Source organism: Colletotrichum fioriniae (genome assembly GCF_027942845.1).
Source record: "Colletotrichum fioriniae strain IMI 355084 chromosome Unknown scaffold_1, whole genome shotgun sequence".
Classification (NCBI taxonomy): Eukaryota; Fungi; Ascomycota; class Sordariomycetes; order Glomerellales; family Glomerellaceae; genus Colletotrichum; species Colletotrichum fioriniae.
In genome coordinates, this window is record NW_027076837.1 from 519794 (window position 1) to 537886 (window position 18093).

The 18093-nt window shown below is 49.0% G+C and overlaps 3 protein-coding genes across 3 annotated transcripts; 2 read left to right on the forward strand and 1 right to left on the reverse strand.

Moving 5' to 3' along the window:
- Positions 1-720: 720 nt before the first annotated feature.
- On the forward strand, positions 721-3974 carry N0V96_000156 (uncharacterized protein; the record flags this gene model as incomplete). Its single annotated transcript, XM_053191703.2, has 2 exons — positions 721-2044; positions 3094-3974. The coding sequence occupies 2 exons, from the start codon at positions 721-723 to the stop codon at positions 3972-3974; spliced, it is 2205 nt and encodes a 734-aa protein (XP_053050787.2).
- Positions 3975-12021: 8047 nt separating this feature from the next.
- Positions 12022-12910, forward strand: N0V96_000157 (uncharacterized protein; the record flags this gene model as incomplete). Its single annotated transcript, XM_065755848.1, has 2 exons — positions 12022-12220; positions 12273-12910. 2 exons carry the CDS (start codon positions 12022-12024, stop codon positions 12908-12910), a joined length of 837 nt encoding a protein of 278 aa, XP_065615088.1.
- A 3926-nt stretch (positions 12911-16836) lies between these two features.
- On the reverse strand, positions 16837-17709 carry N0V96_000158 (uncharacterized protein; the record flags this gene model as incomplete). Its single annotated transcript, XM_065755849.1, has 3 exons — positions 16837-17404; positions 17459-17476; positions 17528-17709. 3 exons carry the CDS (start codon positions 17707-17709, stop codon positions 16837-16839), a joined length of 768 nt encoding a protein of 255 aa, XP_065615089.1.
- Between the last annotated feature and the right edge of the window lie 384 nt (positions 17710-18093).

Here is an 18093-nt window from a genome sequence, read left to right on the forward strand (position 1 = left end):
CGCGGACAGAGATCAATGTGTCGGTCTGGGCACAACTAGCACGTGAAATTGCACATTCCAGCGAGGAACTGACCGTGCTATGATATCCATCCAGCTCTGCACCCTGAATGCGAAACCAGGAAAGGTCTAGGTTGTTTGTCTTACGTGGAATCTAGATCTAGGCTGACAAATGGGCCAAGTCGTCGAGTTCAATGTACAACATGTTTACCATCGTGGTGCTAAAGTCCTGCAGAGGGAAAGGCTTGACTTAGTCGCCCGAGACCCCATCCCGATGACTTGAAGGCTAAATGTCGCCTTGTTTGTCAGTCCAACTTCCCGTCAGGTTTGGGGTCACGTATCGACTAGCAAGGATTGTCGCATGAAAGCTCGATCGGCGGCTTTCACGTCGGACGTCCGCATTTGGTAAATCTTAGGAGGCACGGTCGGCCTCCCCAGATCGTACAAGCCTCTCCACATCCTTGTATTGCTCCGATGTCTACGACAACAATTTTCCCCAGACCTGCACCCCGCAACTCCCCCAGATACCCCAGATGGGATTTCCATAAATTGGAACCATGATCCGCTTCCAACTGTCAGGTCTGAGTTCTTCAGGCGACCATATATCATCTCTTTTTCTTGTGGTCTAAGCTTGTCTCTCTTCTTTCATCCCTCCCTTACCGTACGCCACTGCTTTCGAAACACCCGTTATCCTGGCAAAACTTCCAGTTTTCATACTTCAAAATGTTACTACGAACCACCTGGGTACACCACAAATGGGCAATCTTCTATTGCGCTGTATCAGCTATCGGAGCCCTCTGCTATGGATATGACAATACATACTACAACGGTGTATTGGCCATGCAAGAATTCAAGGATGACTACGGAGACGTTCGTGATGCCACCGGCAGGCTCGCTCTATCTTCGTCCTTTCAGTCTCTCACAGCTTCTGCTATCTACATTGGCGACTTGTTAGGCGCAATGATTGCTGCTCCCCTTAATGATCGCTACGGCCGAAAGTCCACGTTCTGGCTGGCTTCATTCTGCATATTCATCGGTGGCATTTGTCAAGTCGCAGACACAATCAGCTCAGAAGCCCTTCTTGTGGTCGGACGCATCTTGATTGGCCTTGGAGTGGGCCAGTTCACTGTCACTTCATTGCTGTACATCGGCGAAGTTGCACCCTTGGGCATCCGAGGGCCAGCACTCATGTGCTTCCAATTTCTCCAATCCTGGTCTCAGCTATGCGCGTCCGCGATTAACCAAGGCACTAAGAGCATCACAAGCTCTTTGGGATACCGTATTCCTATGGGAGGCCTTGTCATCCTTCCTCTGATCATGGCCGCCCTTCTTCCCTTCATCCCGGAGAGCCCGCTGTGGTACGTTCTCAAAAGCCGTCGTACAGAGGCCGAGCAAAGTTTTCGCAAGATCAATCAAAGCAACCCGAACTACGACCCGTCAGAGGATATGGCTACAGCTGAAAATGCCAAGAATATCGAAGAGGGGCATGCCGAGTTCTCTTCATGGGGAGCTCTGATAACGGATCCCATCGAAAGACGCAAGTTGATCTACTCGGCTGGAGCAATGTTCAGTCAACAGATCTGCGGCATTCTGTTCTTCTACGTTTATGGTGTTGTATTCGTACAGGCAATTGGGTTGGGCGACCCTTTTCTCGTCCAACTGATTACCAACATTGTTCAAATCTTTGCTGTGGGCGCCTCCATAATCACTGTCAACAAAGTGCGCCGCCGTACCAATCTCATGATTACCAACTTCATGATGCTGGTGGCCTTCATCATTATCGGCGGCGTGGCGGTCAAGCCGCTCACTTCTTCGACACAATACGTCATTGTAGTGTTCTCCTTTGTCGTCGTGGTTGGCTTCAACTTCGGCCTTGGCCCCCTTGCGTACACCGTCGCTCGGGAAATGGCAGTCGGTCCCAACCAGAACAAGATCATGTCCGCGAGTATCGTCATATTTTACCTGACGACATGGGTGGTCTCGTTCACCGCGCCCTATCTATACTACGATGCGGGACTGGGTCCAATGGTGGGCTTCGTATACGCGGGTACGACGTGTCTCTCTATACTGTGGACATGGTTTTGTGTGGGCGAAACCGCAGGCAGATCAAGTTTGGAGATTTCGAGATTTTTCACTGAGAGGGTACCTGTCAGGGCTTGGAGGAGTCATGTATTCTCGGAAAGCGAATCATTGGAAGGAATGAGCTCAGAAGGCAAAGGCAAGGGTTTGCCGAATGCCCCGTCAAGGGTAGAGCACCAGGAATTTGCTGTATAAATGTAGTAGCAACATCTGTAGCGGCAGCTTTGGCACCATTCGCGCACCAGCGCAGTAATATTGATGCTAATTTGTCGGTTTACTGATTTGAGTCATGGTTGGTGATGTTGCTTCCGTGCTACCCAGATCATGATGACCCGATAAACGTAAGTAAGTTACGAAACCAAGTAGCACCCGAATCTCTCAAGCTTCGCTGGCAAACAATTCTTGACTGGCTAAGCCCCTCACAAAAGCCGCCACCCCACATCTTGTGATTGGAAATGGAAGGCAACAGAAGTGACGTGGTGCCACCGCCCGCTTCGTACTGCGGAGGAGACTGGCATCTTCTTTGGCTGGTTGCCCTCTTGGCTCGGTTTCGGGAAATCTAGACATCTGGAGTGAACGGACTTGGGACGGACTTCCTCAATGGGAATGGCCGCCCGACATTAGCTCGATCGGGGTGCCTGATGAGAGCTGACCGCCAACCGTCTCCTTCGACCTGACGAATGTCGGCGTGTCATCTTTTATGGCTTAGAGACGTTGTTCTGTAAGAAACAAAAAAATATGCAGGATTGACGGGGTTTCCTATTTCGTGCATGTACGTAGGATGGAGATACTCTTTGTAAGTGGTGTTTGAGGCACTAAAAAGCTCAGATATAAATCATAGCCAAGGTAGACTGAAAATATAAGAGTGATTCATCACGCAGTGAAACCAGTATCTAAAAATCATGTCATCGAGCTTTCAAACCTCCAATTAGCCTGAAGAAAGATTCAACATGTTGCTGTTACTCTGTGAGCAACACCCGTGGGCCGTTGCGTTTATCTTGTTAACATTCTAAGCAGCCATTCCTGCTGTGATCCTTTGGATGATTATCGGCGGACCAATAACAAGCTACCTTGTCGACAGGAAAGGCCTTCGAATGTTTCCTAGCCCTGGCGTTGCCGGTATCTCATCCTTGTGGCGCATCTTCCACTGCCTGAGATATCAGCACTTCATGGCGGTGCATGAAGCTCACGAAACACTGGGTACGCACGTCCGTATTGCTCCGAACTACGTCTCCATCTCAGATCCTCGCGCTGTCTATGATATCTACGGCCACGGTGCCAACTTTCTCAAGGATGCTTGGTACGATGGAGGGGCCGGAGAGTTCCGTCATATGGCGGACGAAAGAATCAAGACCGAGCATCAGAGAAAGCGCAAATTACTTGCCCATGTCTTTGCGCAAAAGTCCTTATCGGAACAAGAGCCCGTCATTGCTGAGACGATCCGCACTTTGATGGCACAACTCAGAAAGCATGCGCAAGATGAGAGGCCAATTAATATGCGCCGGTATTTCAACTACTTTACCATCGATGCTTTTTCGACAATGCTCTATGGTAGATCACTCAATTGCCTGGAGCGTGGCAGCGACATAGTCAACGCCGAAACTCCGGATGGGAAGGTCTATCAAGTTCCCTTCATTCAGTCTTTGCTAGACGCCACTCACATCAACACCGTTCTTGGAATGGAAGCCAGTCTATTGCACTTGACCAGAAAACTCTTCTCTTGGCATCCGTACAAGAAAGCTGGCGCGGACTTTGATAATATCATCCAGTACTGCACCAAGGCGCGTTTCACGTCTAAAGACAAGGATGGGGACATATTCCAAAAGTTGATGGCGAAGAATAATGGTGAGCCGGTTAACTTGCCCTTTGGCGAGCTTTGGCGGAATGCTCGGTCATGATGAATGCCGGCACGGAAACAACCACGGCTGCCCTCACAAACGCTGTATACCTCATCTACACCCACCCGGACGTACTCGAGAAACTTCGAGAAGAATTGGATCCTATTGTTGTGCAGAATACCGTACCCAGTTACGATGCCATCGGGCAGTTGCCGTTTCTCAAAGCCTGCGTTGAGGAATCCCTCCGCGTTCGACCGGCGAGCTCTATGGGATTGCCTAGGGTTGTGCCAGAGGGCGGTCGGGTGATCGCGGGGCGGTTCGTGAGCGAGGGCGTCACTGTATCAGTCCCAACCTACACTCTACTGCGGGATGTCGAGACTTTCAAGGATGCTGAGACATTCCGACCTCAGCGCTGGATTGATGGAGACAAGGAAAAGATGCTCAAGGTCCACCTTCCATTCAGTACGGGACCTCGAGCATGTATTGGCAGAAATATTGCCTACTTTGAGGAGCTCATGCTCATATCATCTTTGGTACGGAACTTCGATTTTGACTTGGCTTCACCAGGCTGTGAATTCAGGGCCTTGGAGCGATTCAACTCCAACCCAGACGAGCTTTTCCTTTTTTGCCGACTTCGTGATATCTAAGGTAGCCCATACTATAGATTGCCACCCTCTTAGCAACACTTATTTGATCACTCGCAATTCATACCGATCAAGTCTCTTTGTTGGCCGAAGGCTCGAGCCGAGTCGTCGAAATGTCACAAATATGTCAACCCCAATCTGCCTTCTTATTCCTCCTCTGCAGTAGCTGCGGCCGGGTCATAGAGCACATACAGGCTTTTCTAAGAAAATAAAAATAGAAATCCAAACATGGGAGAAAAAGAAGGCCCCTGCGAAGCCAGAACATGTACTGCCAAGCCGAATTCCTGTTCGTTTCGGGGTCCATGAACCACGAGATGCGTCCAGTCATCCAAATATGATTTCGGCCTCGGCCTGAGTCGTGTTGATGTTCCGCATCTCAGCCTCGGGGCTGTGCCCCTTGCCGTCCATCAGCTTGTCGAAGGAGGAAAGAAAGACTCAGAGCCGTGCGGAGCTTCCAAAGTTGGTGAAATTACGCGCGTGCGAAGTTTATCTGGAAGAGAATTTTGTGTGAATAGCTGTGAGACAGCCGTTGAGAGTGTTTAGTCCCATTGTACTGAACTCGTTGGGAAAGCCGGAAAGGCAAGTACAGAAGTACGAGACACTGAGATTGACGCTCAGGACCATCGACTCTATGCTGCAAAAATTGCAGCAAAACCCTCGGGAACAAACTTGTGTTCTCACCTGGCCTATACTAGCCGGCGCCGCAGATGTGGCGCTTCTGCCGCCTGCCGGGATTGTCCGGGGAGCGGCACACGAAGGCACCGAAGATAAGGCAAGTTGAGTTTCGCAAACGCTATTATGTTCACCCAATATAAGCTCCACGCCGCGCTTGCGTTTCCACTGCTTAGGGGCTGTCATTCATTATTCCTACGAGACGATCAGCAGCAACAGCCGCGACAGATGCTCTCGCAGGTAATATACTGTCCTTCTCTCGGATGCGACCACAATGCCTCAAAGATCGCATGATGTAGGCCATGTGCCGCGCGCCTTAAACATCATCGCTAGATGGCACCATCTCCAATTTTCGACTATCCAATTCCACTATGGCTCTCCGAGTTGAGTTGAGCATCATTTCATTCTATTATCTACATAAGGTAGATAGATTAAATGCTATTGGCCCCCAACAAAAGCTACTCTAACCCATCTCATGGTCTCTACTCTTCTCTCTGGAGTTCTCGCTAGGGCATGAAATTGGAAATCAGCATAGACCAGTATGTAGCCTATCAAAGTGGCTTCATTTCTTGCCAACTGTTCGCCTCAGTCATTTATCAGGTCGTCTATTTTGTGGATGGAGATCCAAAGAGCTCCCCTTGCCTTGGTGAGTCTCGGAAAATCATGGTGTGGTTGATTCTGAAATAACATCGGTGTTTAGGACGAAGGTTTTCAAAGTGCAAAGCAACCGCCCCTTAATTATCAAGAGCACGTTGCTCGTTTCATCAGGAAAGCAGCTGGAAATCGTAGGAAGGTCGTTGCGGATCATCGGTCTGTATTCACTTTACTTTCATTGATTATCGCCAAGATCAAACATGATTTGAGTATTCGAAACCACACAGCTCGAACTTGGATGTGGCCTCAAGTAAAAATCTCATGAGTCGTGTTCCTGCGTGGACGAAGCTGAGAAGCTGCCTTGTCTTGGTATTTCCCTCTGAACGCTTGTAGCATGGTCCTCGACGCAGACCGTTTGTGGCTTTGGAACTCTGCTCTCTGCCAAGAGAACTCACACTCCGCGCGCCCGCCAAGTAGCAGAGGGTAAAGCTTGCGTAGCATCACGATTGTCTCGTAGTCGGGATGCTCTATAATTGGACCCTGAATCTAGTGACGGCAACTCAAGCCCGGACTGAGGGTGAAATTCCATTAATCGACCTTACAGCGCCGTCTACACTTTTTCACCTCTATTATCTGATCCGAACTTTCCGTGGCAGCAAACAATGCCGATCACGACCACGAGGGCAGATAAGTGCAGGAGGTTGCGTTTATCGTTGAAGCGCGTAAGCCCCGCCATTTAGAACTCTAAAATGTGTGCCTACCAGGAGGCCCCTAGTTCAATGTCAGTTTGTTTCGAGGCGCACCGGCCGGTCGTTGATCGACACTACCGATAAGCCAGCCCGCGTCGAACTTCCCGCTTGGCCTCTGCCAGAGTAGCTTTTGGCCGTTGGCATTCGTCCCGTTCTTGGACTTGTAGATCCCTCAAAACCAAGGTTTGCAGGCGTGGCTACAGCAGCAGTCGCACTACGGCCGGACCATTGACGGAACTGCGTGTGCCGGGAGGGTCTGCAGGAAACGAGCCAGGAGAGTTTTTTCTCCGATCTTGACTGTCGATCCGGAGAGACCCGTGGCTGGCTTGCTAGCGCGTCACCACACCACCGCGGGGTATATTGCGATCTTATGGTTCGTAGATCACTAAACAGGTCAGTCGAATCCAGGTCCATGGGCGGAGCTTCAGCTGCCAAGAATGCGATTCCAACCTCAATTAGAACAACACTCTTTGGTATGACCGCACGACTTAATGCTTCCCGCATTACGGCAAGGGTAAGATCACCAACAACCTTCGTCGACGATCCGGGCCAGCCGTGAGTTGATGGACTTCCCAGGCTTTTACGGTTCGACGACTTTAAGGTCTCTTTTACCGGTCGCGCGTGGAATGAATGAGATCCTCTCTCTAGACCACAATGCCGAAGTCTCCCACTGGCACGATACGTCTCAGACGATGTAACGGCGGCAGCACCCGTGCTTGCAGCGATGGTGCGGTTCACTTCAAACGCGAAGAAACTCCAAAGGAATCCTGTCGCGACACTGCGACGAAACACTCCAGTTTACCAAGCTTATTTCTCCTTTCCGCCTTCCCAGCTAGGCCTTAGACGACGGGATGTTGATCATTCAATAGCCTTGTTCATCAAGTATGCTCTCCTCATGCGTGTCGCAGGTTGTGACCAATCACCGATAGCGGCTTGGCAAGAAGTTATTGTCACCGCCGCAAAGGCTAAGCTTCCGTTTTGGCGGTATGGTTAAGCCCTGCCCATCCCGCCGTCTTGAATGCGAAACCGATCAAGATGGCCAATCCTGTGTCACGGATTCGATCAATACTGGCGAGCCCGAGTCGGCCGCTTAGGATCAGATGGAAACAACTTTTGGAAGACATGATGATGGATCGCAAAGCTTCAAATTAGGCGTGAATAAACGCGGGTTTTGAATTTTACGCAGCCCTTGCCAAGTGAAGCATGACCGGCTGGCTGTTGACGACCTATGTACAAATTCTACACATATAAATTTCCGTTTCCCTCCACCTCTCCTGCGTTAAAATCGTTTTCATCGTGCACTTACAAACCACTCAGGTACAACAATAGTCCATTGCTGCTGTTCATCATATTCAATAGTACGTTAACTCCTAGCTTCTCACAGTCCAGTGCTGACACGAATTCAGTGAACTTCAACTTCCTGGTCTGGTTTTTCCTTTTGGGCGCCACCAGTGTCTACGCGAGCACTTGTACTGTCGAACCACGCTCGAACTTTGACAGTCGTTTCGATTCAAGCTTCGCAAAGCAAGCACGGCAGCAGTGCCGCAACGCCGGCGGAAATTCCAAAGGAGGCAACTCTGTGCGGCAAGTCTGCGATTTCCGTGGCGATCCGCCCAGATCTCTTCAGCGGACGTCTCGCATTCAAGTTTCCTCGAACGGTCGTAGCACCAATGTGAATGTCAGGTGGAATTGCAGACGTTGATATTGGTAAAACAACGCCATGGCACGGGCTTGCCTCTCGAGAGAGCGAAAGGGTTGTCAGATAGGCATGCTGGGATCGCGTGCTTGACTGTGTTCACATATTCTGAGAAGGTGACAGTGCAACTTCAGGATCAATTTCTCGTTTTTAAAATTGATGGCGGTGCATACCGGGTTTTCGCCTTTTTTGTCCCTCGTCTAGATTTTACAGACTACATAACATTGTGACTCTAACATGCCGAAATGTAATCTTTCCAGTTTGTTTACATCGGCCCACTACTAGTGCGACAGCTTCGCTTCATGTCAAGTATCAATCGTAAAAGCTGAGATGACGATTTGAGGAGACTCTCGTCACCTTTCAATATACATATCTGGCCTATGTCCGGACGGGGTAGGCATCGACTTCGTGAACAAAATGACATCGTGAGGTAGCTACAGACACTAACACAGACTTCTTAGAAGAAGTTTGATTCTCGAAGTTTATGCACACAGCTTGAGTCTTAGCTTGAGTCCTCGATAACTATTTGTAAAACGAAATGAATAATCGCCGATATGGCGAACGACAAGAATAGTGAGCATATATCTAACTCAGTGCGACTCACTAATTAGATTGAATGCCATCTTGTTTGCTACCAAACTTTGAATCGTTATGTGGTTCTGGTGGCATGTGTAACATCTCTCAAGCCTGTAACCCCTTATCCAGATTGGCCCAAATTGTCACCAAAGTCTATTCCGACGTCCTAGTGCTATAATGGTAGTCATAGGACAGGCCAAGGCATATTTGACAGAGACCCGGTAGCTCAATCGATAGCACTTGCACAACACGAGATTAAAATCCAATCTCGATCTGCTCCTCAATCTCCGTTGTTCGACCAACAGAAATGATGCCTTTTCTTTCGGTGAGATTAAACACGACATTGAAAAGAGTACCAGAGTCATTCTTCCCGACTTGCTTCCTGTTGATAGAGCTCGGGAAGTTTCGTTCATCCTTGAATAGCTCTAACAAGGACTCGAAGCCGGCATTCTTGCCAACATCTAGCGTTGCAAGCTCTCTCATACGGGCGGTACGTTTCGGCGAATCTTCAAGCCAGAGTGGCTCAAAAACATTCTCATGCTCCAAGATCAAATTGTTAGCATGAACGACACGGCCATTTTCATCAGCCGGCAGCTCCCCTGAATCCAATACTGGTGCACTCGAGGCCAGTGGGACCCGAGTTGTCGCCGAGGAGAATGTGGCTGCTTCCGGCTAAGCCCACGCTCTGAATCCTTTCCAAGGCCTCTCTTTTCGACCTGGATTCCAGAATGGTCCGAAGAGCGAAGTGGGTTGGCATTCGTTCCGAGTTGACGCCCTTAGCGCGGATGCCGTTAAGAAGACATCCCACACCGTGTTCATTGAATCCAATCTTCCCGATGATACCTGCTTCGGTGATCATTTGGAAAGCTGGCAGATCGATGCCGGGCCCACCGTGCGGTTTGGCGCGAATGATGATCAGGTTTGGTTTCTGCTCATGCTTCCAGTCCCAATTTTGTGAGAGAAATGTAGACCCTCCAGGAATCTTCCAACCTAGTGCAGTGCATCCATCTACTGCCATTTCAAATGATGCACTTGGCGTTGTTTGTGTCGACTCCGTTTCAAAGAGACCAAAAGCGATCTCGCTTCGTATGTTCAACGCAATAACGTCGAGAACATCCACGGCAGCACCTTCCGCGATCCCTTCGATCTCTTCAAAGTATAAGGGAAACTTGGCTTTGAGGTGTGGCACAAACTCTCGGGTCTTTTCCTGCACTGTGGACCACTCCAAGCCACTGAAGTCTTTGAAGAAGTAACGGTAGAAGGCAATAGACCCAGCAACTTGCTTCGCAGCCTGATGACCTACTGCCAGGCCGATCTGCGTTGACACGGAGGTGAGCTTCTCAGGCACAAAATAAGCAGTCGGGAGCATCACTCACCTCGTGATGGGTTCCAGCAACAGTGATATCAATCATCCTCGCAGACTCTTCTTTTGCTCAAGATTTGATGTTGTTGAGGTGAGCATGTAATGTCAATAGATGCATCCCTCTTCGGGGGGGCATGCATTCGTCATGCGGGGTTCTCCTCGGCTAGGTATCTCATGCAGGCTTCGGAGTGGCAAACACTGGACAACGCGCCGACTCTCAACCTCCTTGATACGGTGCCCCCTATACGTCTGCATCAGTTGCCCTGCGTGCTTGCGTCCTCATCTGATAGTAGCCAATCTCCAACAGTTTTGGCCAATGACATCGAATAGGTTATCAAGAGTGATCTAGGCCCTCCAAGACAATTGAAACATTAATTAATCGACCACTCGGCCATGATAAAGACTGGAAATCACTACTCTCAGCAATAATCATTGCTTTTGCATGTGTCTTCTTTAAATGTAAGGTAGCCTAGCTACTTTGTCATTGAGTTGCAGACTGCGCTTACCTCATGGGTACATGGACCCTCCCAGACCCGAATTTGAACATTTTAAACAGACCACCAATCCAGTAAAGAGTCCTTGACATTTCGTTATATTACAATCCTGATCACAGTGATGTTCTGTCGAATTCCTCGAAGAGTCAAAGCAGCCCCTTGCACAAATCAGTCGGAAACTTCCTGTCCGCTCCGGCGCTTGAAACGACAATGATCAAGATGAGTCTCGAAAACAACGTCAATCTTGAAAAGAAAGAAGACTTAAGGCTCAGATTATGGACTCCGTAGGAAGATTAATGGTATCTGAGCTTACATGCAACGACTTCAAGGCAAAAGTTTCTTGGATCTCGAACTCTCAATCAACGAACTTACTGATGCACATGACCCCTTGAGCAAGGGATGTCTGTAATGCCCAGGATCTGATCGAAGTTCTCTTGGTTTATTATGCTTAAAAGAGGATGAAACCGCGCAAAATTATGTATTCTCTTCGTTTCCGGCCATTTATGCTGGAAGAAAAGTAGCGATCTAGATGCTGTTGATGTCATCAACTGACCTAGAGATTCGGGCCATTCGCATAAATATCACATCTTGATACAGATCTGAGCAATTTGATGTCCTTAGCCTCATTCGAAGGATAAAACCTTGCAAATGCTGCGATAAAGCAGATGGTCGAAGTCTTTGGCATCAGAAAATAACGATGGCGTGTTTTATCAGCGACGTCGCTTCATATTTCGCCTCATACTGGTAGGAGTTTTGTTCTTCTTCCCTTCACACTGTTTTCGCGTTGGAAAAAAGAAAAGAAAAACATGCATTATGATAAGAGGCACTCCTTTTGGGGAGTGGAATATCATTGAAATATCGAAATGAGCGTATGCGCGTTATCGACCCGAGCTACAACAAACCCTCGGGTAAGCTGCTCGGGTTCATGCTTTGTTCCGCGTATTCTTTACCACCCAACTCGGGTCCGTACGCCCCACACTTTAAGCGGTCCGAACCCGTTCAACTGCAACTCTATCCGAGCATTCACAGCCTGACATAGAGTAGAAAAAAATATGCAAACACGGAGCTGATGAGGCTTAGATCTGTCTGGACGTTGTGGAGCTCGGATTTCTCTTTTTAGGTATTGATGTCTTTACAATGTGGACAGCTTCGTTCGCTCCTCGACGTACATATACCCGCTCCTCTCTTGACTCTCGAATTTCCAGACAGTCCTTTCTGACGGCAGTCTCCATCAGCTTTGTTCGCCATTTTCCCTGGAATCTCTTTTAATTCTTCATACATTTTTATCAGGATCACAAAACTCCCGTTAGCCTGCAGCCATGTCTACGGATGGATACTTCCAGCCAGTGCCAGGAGTTAAGCCAACCAAAGGAGGAGCCTACCTTTGGCGCTATCTCCCGAGCAAGCCTGCGGCGATCCTATTTCTCATTCTGTTCCTCCTATCCTTCCTCTATATCAGCTGGAAGATCTGGAGGACTCGTGCTCGCTTCTGCATTGTCTTTGCAGTAGGATGCCTCTGTAAGTTGCGCAATGATTCTTGACCAACCTCAATGTGCTAACGCCCAGCAAGTCGAAGTTATAGGATATGGAGCACGCGCCAGCGCCCACGATAAAACCGACAAAATCATGACCTTCGCCATCCAGAACATGTTCATCATTATTGCACCCGTCCTCTTTGCCGCCTCAATCTACATGATCCTCGGTCGAATCATCACAAGTATCCACGCCGAGAAATATTCGATGATCCGACCCGCCAAATTAACGAAGACGTTTGTCCTGGGAGACCTGGTTTCTTTTCTCATTCAGGGAGGCGCTTCAGGCATGATGGTGATCCAGAAGCCCGGTCTCGCGACTTGGGGTGAGAGGATCGTCATCATTGGCCTTGTTGTCCAGATCATCATGTTCGGTCTCTTCTGTGCTATCGCCGTTGTCTTCCACCGCAGAATGAGACAAGCACCCACTCCCGACTCCCTGGACGGCCTGATTCCATGGGAACAAAGCCTCTACATGCTCTATGCCGTCAGTCTGCTTATCATGGTTCGATCAATTTTCAGAGTTATCGAGTTCGCTCAAGGATATACGGGTTACTCTCTTTCCCACGAATGGACACTTTACGTTTTCGACTCCCTTCTTATGTATCTCGTCACGGTCCTTTTCGCTTGGAGATTCCCAGACCGCTTGAGGCCGAAGGAAGATCTGGCTTTGTGAGCTGATGTATATCAGCTTGGCCTCAATTGTTTGGTATCGGATTTTCATACGAAGATGCATCACAAGCATGTAGTGAGATTACGATTGGGGACTTTCATTTGTCAGGCAAGGTCTTTTAGAACTTTCCATAATTACTAAGTCAAAATATTTACGTTTGACTTCGCCCCGCATGCTGTTGCTGGCGATATGGTATTGGCTCAATTTCTTTTTTCCATTCAACCATCTACCGAAATCACCATTGAAGTCTTAAAACTTCTGGAATCCGAGACCCCATTGAGCTGACATTGCACTGTTTTCATTAGTTCGTAACTCTCAAGTACCCGGTCAGGGGTCCCTTTGAAATCACTGGCAAGAATACCAGTATGATCATTCCGGTGCCATGCGGTTGCATTTGAGAAGTCTTTATGGCCGTTCTCGAGGGATTGCCTTCCATCTGATCGATCACTAATCCTTGGTCCCAGCATACTGTGATGTTCGTGCGGGGGATCACAGGGCTGTATCAAATGATTTTCTCGGCGTCGGCATGTCAAGCAGACGATGATTCCGCAGTCAATGCAGATTTGAAATGAAACATTCGACATTATTGGCCGACAGCAAAGTGAGCAAATGCGGACCCAAAGGCGCTGCTGTTCTAGCATACTTCGGGCAAAGCAGTCGAGTTGAAGGGGTACTTGGTATCCGATTGAGAATGCCTTCTCCAGAAGCTTCTCATAGATTTTCTTGCGACCGAGTTTGACAGTCAAGAGCAGTGGTTTATTCAATATCTCTGACCCCTCTGATGCATTGGAGCTGAAATGAAGCAACTCCCCAAAATATGAAGGGACCCAATCAGTACCTGCGGTTAAGCCACTTACGACTGACAAGGTGATGGCATTCTTCCCAAAACCATCCGTAGGAACGACTAAGGACGAATCCTTGCAGGAGTGTCTGAGATGACTGACGTTACCCGAGGATTCAGCCTGAACCGCGGACCACAAGGGGATTCTTCCTGCAATATCCCTTGAATTCGGTTCGGCTCCATGTCTAAGGAGCATCTCAATAACTGAACCGTTTCCGCTATCGAGTTGAGAAGCATGGGAAAGAGGTGTTCTTCCAAAGAAGTCCTTGGAATTCACGCTGGTCTGTCGTTGCAGACACCAGTTTGTGTACTCTGCACTAATACCAGCGTGTGATAAGGCGGTGCGTCTATGTTGGTCGCTGACACCAACCGTACTCACAAAGCCATGTAGGATCATGTGATACAGCGCCGTTCTAACTCAAGTGTCTTTGATATGGACTGCATCTTTGTTTTCGGAAACAATTTGCGTCACCGCAATATCGATCCCCAGAGCTGCCACCACGCGCAAGAGACTTGCTTCGTTGCGAGCGTCAATACCGGCTAGACTTGCAGCGGTGGACTTGTGGTCGAGCAGTTCTTGAACCTTTTCATGAAGGGTGGCGGCGTCGGATTGGTGAACGTGCTTACACCAATTGCTTGAGCGTATCCCAGAAGCTCTCTTGGGGTTCCGGATTTGTCGCAGAACACACCTTCATTGAATACACCATCGATGTAGGGTGTGGAGATCCAGCACATGCGACCTCAAGGCCCAAAAAAAGTCAGATATGCAGCACACGCACCACTGATTTTGTAATGGGCATTCGGGAAACAGGTCTTTGCGATTGCTTTGAAGGATTCCTGTGTTGCGTAGTGGCTTAAGCGGACGATGCGAGACGTATCATCGAGTACGATCAATCCTCCGCAGGCGGAGACGATGTCTGCGGGCTCATATATCATATCGCTGACCTGCTGCCCGTGATGATTTAAGCTGACGGCGGTAATCAGCTCATGAGCCTTCAATGGTCTTTTGGCATGCGTGATCCACCCGAGAATCTCCATCGCTAAGTCGCCGTGCTCTTGCATCTTGATTCTGTCCAAGACCTTATCATAAGCTTTGCGCAGTAATTGACGCTTCCAGTCGTTACCGTCATCAGAGAGTGGCTGAGCGTATCGTACATCTCTCTGGATTTCAGCCAAGCGTTTATTGACAGCTGGAACGTTGAGATCGTCTCGGAGAGCGTCCAGGAAGAGATGTGCTAGAAGAAACCTTGTTTTAAGAGTAGTCGGCCAGCCGTCTGCCCGAGTGTTTATAACTTTTCTGTAGGGTTCAAAGATGGAATACTCGCATGCCGTCGACGATGCTAATGATGACATTTTTGACTTTCTTTCGAAGATCTGGATGTCTTCGCAGAAGTGGTGACAGGTTTTGCACGCGTCCGCGTAAGTATATTTCCAAGTCCTGTGTTTCTGCGCGAACTTCTTGGACCAAGGAATTGGTAGAATCAAAGCGACAGCTGATGCTATCTATCTGTCGTGAAGTGATGAATAGTCTGACGTTTGACTGCTGCCGTAGGTCGTCAATGATATCCAGCATATTTCCACGCTCATTCGATCCAAAGACTTCCAGTTCATCTATTGCATCTATGACGATGATGCAGCTCGAAATCATGTTGATTGTCTCTTGTAGAATTTTCTTGACGGCCGTCGAGGGAAGTGGGTCTTTGCGTTCCTGCATCTTCTTTAACTCGCCAGGTAAGGAAGGAAAGGCTTCGAGAACTTGTCTCAGGACAAATCGTAAAAGAGACGACGAAGTGTCCAGGAAACGGTTCTTGTAGTCGCAGTACACATACGCAAAAGCAACATCATCACGGTCCCGGTATTCGCTGCGAAGATGATTGGCCACTGTCGCCGTGATTATCGTCTTTCCAGCTTCTATCCCATCAAGGCAAAAGAGAATACGGTAACGTTCATCGGATCCAGGAGAAGATAACCAAGTCTTGAAATTCTGGCACTCAAGGAACCAGGTGCCGATTCCTTCGTATCTCATATTGAGCAAATCAGTCTCTTCCAGCACGAATTTCCGAGTCTAAATCCAATCAAGAACCATTTATCTGTTTTCCGCTTCTACGTGACATTGAAAGTAACCCTGCATGACTTTGGCTGTACTGCGGGAATCGTCAACGGCTTGACTCAGTTCGCCTAGGGTGTCACGGACTTCGTCCATAGACTTGCCAATCTGGCCGAAATACTGTTTCGTCTCCTGGATGACATACCTGTGAAAACTTAGCATCATTCTAGGTCGGTGGACGAAGATATACAGGCTGTTCATACTGCTGGATTGCCTGTGCTATCAATATGAGCCGTATCTTCGCATCTCGAATCGCTTGTATGTGTATCTCGAATCTTTGATCAAATTTGGTCCCCTTGAACCACTTTTTGACGAAATCCTTCCCAGAAAAACGTTCATTCAAGAAGACGAGCGCCTGGCGACATAGGCTCAGGATATATCCTAGACCTTCGATATGCTGTGCGTGCAGTGGCTGTCCCCCTGCGTCACCCAATTTTAGAAGGGGGTGAAGGGTCGATGTGGTCTGAATTATGTCGTCGAGCCAGCCGGAGAGACGCTCCAGTTCGGTGGTGTCATGCTTAGAAGGGCCAATATGGTTACTCGCAAGTTGAAGGCATTCCTTCGCTACCGGCAGGAATCCGACCGCACCAACGACTAGACCAACGACCTCCATGGTGCTTCTCCCTGTGGGAAGCATAATATTTGAGGACGGCGTAAAGGTACAGACAAGTGTCAATATCTTGTAAATGAGAGAAGGAAGGCAGTGTGACTTGCGGCAAATTGACGAAACCTTTGGAAACCTTGCCTCTGATAAGATCCCCCGACTGCTTTCAAGCACGGTCCAAGGAGGCATGGAACGAAGACAAAATCAGGCATGCCCCAAGAAAGGTGACCCCAGCCTCCCATGTATCAGTTGGACATGATGTTATCGATACTCTCTACAGAAGCATGATTCTTACATCTGGAAGTCAACTCTCTTTGAGAATTCCGAAACATGGTACATCCTTTGTCTGGCATCCATGTTTTCTCCTACAAACAGCCCTATTCCAGTGAAGAAGGATCAAAGTCCTCCTTCATGTCAGGCAGCCAGCCTTTTGGCCGTTCCGTTCCTCGGATCGCCAAGCCGTAGCCCAGCTTCTCCACCTTGCGCACCGACTGTCGCATAACCTCCATCTTGCCCCTAAAGTCTCTTGTCGGAATCTCTGGAAGAATCTCGAAGCAGCTGCTCAGCTCATGGATATCCATCAGAATGTTGCGGCCCTCGATCCCGGCGAGCTGACCGGTCTGGGCAGTAGTCACCGTGGCGAAACGCATCATCTCGCCAAAGAGGTCAAAGAGACCAAACATGTAGTCGTTTTCGGTAATTGATACATTAGCTGGAACAGCCGCTGCTGTCTCTTCCTCGCTGATGAGTGTCTGGTTTCGGAGGTAGTGGGAAAAGGACAGGGCCTCGACGAGCTCCTCTAGGCAGCGGAGAGAGTGAGCGTAGCGGTAGCGGTTGACGCCTTGGATGTCGTTCTCAATGGCGGTGAGATGTTTCTGAATCTCGCCCATGCGCATTTCAATCTCCTTGTTGGCGAAGTTTGGAAGGTCGCCCAGCTTGTTGACTCTGGCCCAGTGTTAGTAGATGGCATGAGAACAATTTGAGGTCGGTCGGAGTTACCTCTGGCAGGTGAAAATGCTGCACCCATGTTAGTCAAGCCCAAGTTTAGACTAACGATTGCATGCTCACATCTTCTTGCTCAACGCAGTGACATCTCTCGATGCCTTGACAATGCGCTCCCTGCGGTCGTGGTGCTGGTCTAGCTCATCGCGGAATTTCATGAACATGGGGGTGAACTGAGACTCGGGCGCAGCCGGCTTCTGTTTGGGCTCATGAGTCCGCATGTTGCCATCCCGGTCGCGCTTAGACATGCTGAAATATTGCAATACTTGAACGGTATTGGTAAGATGCAAGGTCGGGAAAAGTTGAGGCCGTCGATGAAGTCAGTGACTTGGAGTGATGTTGGTGTGAGGTCGTGCAGGGTCAGAATTGAATTTAGTGGGGTCGGCAGATGGAGCACCCGGGGTGTGGGCCCAGCACACCCATCTGGGCTTCTGTGTCCAGGGGCTGGCTGGTTTTGCCCACGTCACTCAAATTTCCCATCATGGCAACATGGGGATTTGAAGCTTGAACCCCCGAAACTTACATTCGCTCCAAACCATTGTATCTTTCAGGGCATGTTCAATGGCTTTCTGGATAGTTTCGCTCGAGTAGTACTATCTTTCATCAGATAGCCGAAAAACCTGCAGCGAGAC